Below are 6,156 nucleotides of genomic sequence, written 5' to 3' on the forward strand. Positions count from 1 at the left end.
CATTGGCTATCACTTTGGTTAAAGTCTATGGATATGAATTTTTTACATTCTGAGAATGATTTATTCTGAGGACCTGATGATATTTCAAAATGGACAAACAATTAAAAAATCAAGCACTTTTGTTTTCTGAGAATGACGACCTCATGATATTTTGAAGCGATGTAAGAATAAATAATTAGCATCGGCTTACAAGCATATAAAACTAGATTAGCAGCAGAATATTTAGTTTGCAGATATTGGATTTATTGCGTGAAATATGATGGGTCCCTTGAGCAGGGCCTTGAAACCATTATTCACCATTAGTAGTTCACGGTCCAAATTTGGGCTCCGTACATTCTCAAGGTATATGTCACTTCTGCTTCATTTATAATAAATAATATATATATTATCAATCAAAACAAAAGACCGTTATTTAATCTTAAACATTACAATAAAAAAAGTTTATTTTTATCCCTGCTAGGTTTAAAACAATGACGAAGCTACTTATATGTCCTTAAGTCAAAGTCATTAAATTACTCGAGCTGATAATTGATGTATCATCGATCTGCCATCTCTACCAAGCAAATGTTCAAGTGATAATTGATGGCATGACTTTATTAGTTAGGCTGTTACTTTCATTGTCATGTTCTCCACAGCATAACGCTATACAATGAAGACTATCTTGGCATAACATTGAACGTAACGATAAGTACCTATCCACGATGTATTTCCAGCTCTGTTAACTTTGGATTTATCTTAAATTGTGGATTGAAGTGAGCGATAAGTTAATTTATGTGTTTATATGCTTAATTAGCCTGTTAAGGAAATATTATTAACAAAGTTTATTGGAGAAGCCAAAAAGCCTTGTGCCATATAAAAGTTTTAGGATATCATATTTCAAGGCAAGGTAAAAGGTAATTAATGCTTATTCTTTGTGATTTTTAAATAGAATTGTAGAGAAAATAACACAATTTTCTTAATCCTCTCATAAAGAATGAGAAAATAAGATTAGATTATTTGAGACTAATGTTAGAGAGAATAAATTTGTGACTCCTTGTAATCTCTAGCTTTTTCATTGTTAATTTCTTCGATCATCTCATTCATAACGTTTGTCTAATTTGTTGAATTAAATAAATTTTTTATATTCTCTTATGTGATTAATTATGATTTTTATTGTAGATATTTTTACTTGTGAATTATTTTAAGATTCTAGAACTATCTCAATAGCAGCTCTCTGTATGCTTATAATAAACTTTGTTTTTCAGATGAGATGGGTGCATGGTCAGTGTCATAACCCAATTCTGGGTTATTCCCCAAAATTTATTTTTTTCAAAATAAAATAAAATAAAATAAAATCAAAAAATAAAATACAGGCTGGCAACGTGGAGAAAGCTGATCAAGAAAAATAGGTGAAATAGGCAAAAATAAATCTGCAATTTTCGAAGGAAATTCAAGGCCTTTCGGCGCCCCATTGTGCCCAAAATCGAAGAAACAATGCAAATTCAAGGTCAAATTAAATGATTATTGGACAAATTTGCATAAAAATTAAGTCCAATAACATAATTAAATTTTTAATAGGCCAATTTGATTTAATCATGGGCCAAATTAAATTTTAATTATGTTTAAGAATTAATTTAGGTCCAAATGAAGGATTTAATTAAGTTCAAGGACTTAATTATACTTTAAATGGGTCAAATTAATTTTATTTGGGGCTTAATTGGTGAAAACTTAAGTTTGGGAGCCTAATTTGGGCTTAATGGAGAAGATTGGAATTTTAAGAGACCAAATTTAATTTTTACCAAGTTAATTGATCGAAATTAGGGGGCCAAATTGCAAGAAAATTGAAGTTTTGGGGCCAATTAGGGGTTAAATTGACAAAATCCAAAGCCAAGGACCAAACTGCAAGAGGCGCCAAACTGCAGGGGCCTAATTGACAAAATCCGGGGGGCCAAATTGAAGAAAGTGAAAGTTTAATGGTCAATTAGGGACGAAATTGTATAAATCCGAGACCAAGGACCATATTGCAAAAGGCGCGTAACTCTGGGGCCGAAGATGAAGTTACGCCGGGACTAAATTGCATCAAATCAGAAGTTTCAGGGTCAATTAGGGAATAGTATCGAACGAAATTGAAAGTCGGAGGACTAAATTGAAATTCAGCAAAATTCCCTATTTTTATCCAAACGGCGCCGTTTTGAATAAAAAAATACTGTTCATCTTCTTCCCCACTGAGCTGCCCGAGTGGCCGACTTCAGGCCGTGTTTTCTGCCTCGTTTGGCCCCCAAATCCGACAAAGCATGCATCCAAATGTCCACCTGGAACCCCTCTATCCCGGGGAGTGGTCCGGTCGGGTCGAAAAGGTTTGAAACGGCTTCGTTTATTGGCCCAAATTGTGCACCTCGGGCAGTCTGCAAATTTGGCAGTTCGAGGTGCCCACTTTGAGCCAACGGTCTGGATCGCTCAGGTCGAATCAAGGGCTGATATTTTTCCCCCATTGAAGACAAGATTGCCCTCTTTCCAGCCCTATAAATAGGAGCAATTGTCATGCTCAGAGGGAGGAGAAAAACGAGCTCAAAGTTGGCCGAAAACCAGCCTTCTGCACCCATTTTTCTGCAAACAATCATTTTTTATGCTTTCTCTCTCCACCGTGGCCTTCAGCCACCATCACCTTCATCACCTAGCTTCTCGCCATCATCCCCACCTCCAGTAGCCACAAAACCATCTCACGTGACAGTTGCACCACTTCTCTCTCTCTTTCCTCTGTAAAATCTCCTCCTCTGCCACCGGGACTCCAGCAGCAGCGGCGACAGCAGAGCCAGCAGCCACCACCTTGACCAGAAGCTTTCACTCCTACCAGCAGCAGCCAGAGTAGCATCTCCTTCCCCAGTCACACCAACAGCTCCAGCCGTGAGCTTTCCTTCTCCTCTGCAGGAATCTGCTCCTTCTTCTTCCAGCCGTGAACAGTGCAAGCCGCCGGCCTCACCACCTTCAGTTACACCGTGCACCACCAGCTAGGCCGCCGACTCTCTCCACGCCAGGTAACTCGCCCCTCCCCTGCTACGCCTTCCTTTTCCTTTCACCGTGGCTGCATGCAGAGTTCGTTTCTGCATGCAGCGGCTAATTAATTAGCCACTTGCTTGGGCCGGGCCGGTTCTGGCCCAGCCCAAGGGGTCGGGCCGGTTCTGGCCCAGCCCGGAAAAAAGAGAGAGGGACCTGTTGGGCCGAGACCGGCCCAACCCAAGGGTCCTAGACCGGACCAACTGTTTGGGCCGGACCGGCCCACATATTTAATAAATTTAATTAATTATTATGTATTAAAACAAAATCAAAAAAAATTCAAAAAAATTCAAACAAATTCAAAAAAATTTCAAAAATCATTTCAAAAAATTTGTGATTTTCTTAAATATTTTCCTACCAAGTTTGCTTAATATTGGGTTGTATACTTACATGATAAGATACAAGTCCGGTATTAAAATGCCCGGTTTTCTCAGAAATATTCAAAAAAAAATTTATTGCATACGGCCAAGTCCTAAAGAATTTTCCAAGCATGTTTTCTTTTCAAAATAAAAAAATTGCATCTTTCTCACGTTTTAAAAATCCAAAAAAATGGATATCATAACTAGTTTATGATCATCTGTTAGGGATTGGCCAAAATGTCAAAAACTTTTATTTCAACTTTTTTTTTAGGATTCAGATGTAGACTTTAATATTTGTGGGGTGTAAAATTACACGATAAAGTACACTCTCGGGTATTAAAGATACAAGGTGTAAATAAAAGCAATTTTAAAATTCAGACTTTAGAATGGTTAGGATTTAACCCAATAAGGTAGAGACTCCCTCACGAAGGGAGATCTGCCTTGAACCTTAGAAAAGACCAACGAATAGAAACTCGACCTAGAAAAACAATCAAACAACAATGCAGCTTATCTTAGGTAGGGTGCACTGGGGGTGATGCGTCTTCCCCTTGCACAACCAGTCCCTTACCCAGACTCTCGCAGACCATAGGTTCCTAGTGACCATAATACTAGGTGGCGACTCCAACGAACCAAGCAAAACCATAAATAAAAAATAATAAATAATCGCCAGTCGATGCCGCGCTGATTTTTTGACGTGCGACAGAATGGCGACTCCGCTGGGGACAACCATGTCTGGTCGGACTAAGCATTGATTGTTTGATTGTTTTCCTTTTGTTGGTTTTTAATTTTAGCTTGCATTTCTACTGCTTTAGCATGCATTTTAATTTTACGAATAAACCCAATTCTAGGTTAGGTGGGGAGTAACGGTCTGCCTCATGACTTTCAGTCGGGGTTCAGATTCGTGAAACATCCAACTATGAACTGAGTGTTTACTCGATAATGGCGGTCACAATGTGTCCCAACCATTCCTTGTAAACCCCTATACTGCCTTCACGTGAGGTGGTCACTGGGCAGTTCATAGACCCTTTTGAAGACTAGGTAGAAAGCCTACCCATCATGTAATGACCTAAAATATTCCTTTAGAGCGTGAACCCCTTTACATATTCATTTTGCATGGGTTTTTGCCAGTCATACCCAATGTACCTACATTTGCATCCACACACATACATACATCCATCCATTGTAAATAACATACATACATGCGCCAGGTTGAAATATAGGTCCCCAAAGAGACTATAACACCCGACTCTGAACACAAAACATGGAAGGTGAAGAGCGTGCTCACCGTGACGCCCATTTCCAAGAAGAGTTAGAATCTCTGAAAGTAAGCGTGGCTCGCCTCACTAACTTACTCGAGCAAACACTTAGAAATGCCTCTGGTGAAGGTCCTTCCAACCGGCCTGCTATTTTTGTTCAGCCTCCAACAACAGCTCAACCCGAAGAAACAATGAGTGAACATGGTCATGAACCTCCACACAATCCAGCTTTTGTGCACTCAATGCCACCAGCACCAACCCCCGCAGTCATAGATGCATTTGCCAATAAGTCCCATAAGACCAAGTCATCTGATGACATTGATAAGATGGCAGCGCTAGAAGCCCGAATCAGAGCCATTGAGAGGGTAGACTTGTACGATCCAGTACGAGCAGTAGAAATGTGTTTGGTCCCAAATGTGGTTGTCCCGAAGAAGTTTCGTGTTCCTGAATTTATCAAATATACTGGAACACAATGCCCCACAACTCATCTCAAATCCTACTGTAACAAAATGGCAGAAGTAGTACATGATGAAAAACTACTGATGCATTTTTTCCAAGATAGCTTAAGTGGGGCGGCATTAAACTGGTACATGAGATTGAACAACACCAAGATCCAAAGATGGAAAGACTTGGTGGATGCTTTTGTCAAGCAATACAAGTATAATATGGACATCACTCCTGACAGAACCAGTTTGTCCAACCTAGAGAAAAGGGACAAGGAAAGCATAAGGGAATATGCTCAAAGGTGGAGAGACCTAGCTGCTCAAGTACATCCTCCACTCCTGGATAAAGAGATGGTCACTCTATTTGCCAACACGCTCAAGGACCCATACTACGAGCATGTGATTGGTAGTTCGGCCCAACAATTTACTGACGTTGTGGCAGTAGCTGAACGCATAGAGCAAGGAGTAAAGAGTGGTAGAATCTATGTATCTGTGGAGAAAAGGGGCTTTGAAGGTAAAAAGAAAGAGGTCGACTATGTTGAAAGTGGATATAGGGGTAGGAAGAACCCATTCCAGAACTATCACACTCCATCCCCTTCACCCCAAATTTCTAACATCAATCTCAGCCCTACATTCCTCACAAGAAAACCTAAGCCTCAAACCAAACACCAAAGAGTCCAAGAGCAACTACCTCCATTACCGTTGCCCTTAAATGAGATGTACCAAAAGCTACTGAGCAGCGGGCATATAGCTCCAGAACCTTTGACACCTTTGCAACCACCTTACCCCAACTGGTACAAGCCCGACCTCACTTGCGAGTATCATGCTGGTGCCGCGGGACACAACATTCATACTTGCAGTGCCTTTAAGAAGAGGCTCATGCATTTGATTAAAGCTGGATGGGTAACCTTCGAAGGAACTCCAAACGTGAGTTCGAACCCTTTACCCAATCATGCTTCAGGTACTGGGTCAGTGAATGCACTAGAGGGGGAATGCTCTGGAAACCTCAAAGCACCGATGGCAAGAGCAAAGTGTGAAGAAGGCAATGTGCACTCTCAAGGATAG

At 40.4% G+C, this 6,156-nt stretch overlaps 1 protein-coding gene across 1 annotated transcript; it reads left to right on the forward strand.

The window, feature by feature from the left end:
* Positions 1–4,653: 4,653 nt before the first annotated feature.
* Positions 4,654–6,156, forward strand: LOC112323781 (uncharacterized). Its single transcript, XM_024583158.2, has one exon. It carries the CDS (start codon positions 4,654–4,656, stop codon positions 6,154–6,156), a length of 1,503 nt encoding a protein of 500 aa, XP_024438926.2.

The sequence above is a fragment of the Populus trichocarpa genome, chromosome 19 (assembly GCF_000002775.5).
Source record: "Populus trichocarpa isolate Nisqually-1 chromosome 19, P.trichocarpa_v4.1, whole genome shotgun sequence".
NCBI classification, from domain to species: domain Eukaryota; kingdom Viridiplantae; phylum Streptophyta; class Magnoliopsida; order Malpighiales; family Salicaceae; genus Populus; species Populus trichocarpa.

Bases quoted from the DNA above. Each gene is read 5' to 3' on its own strand.
- LOC112323781 (XM_024583158.2), top strand. From the start codon at position 4,654: ATGGAAGGTGAAGAGCGTGCTCACCGTGACGCCCATTTCCAAGAAGAG.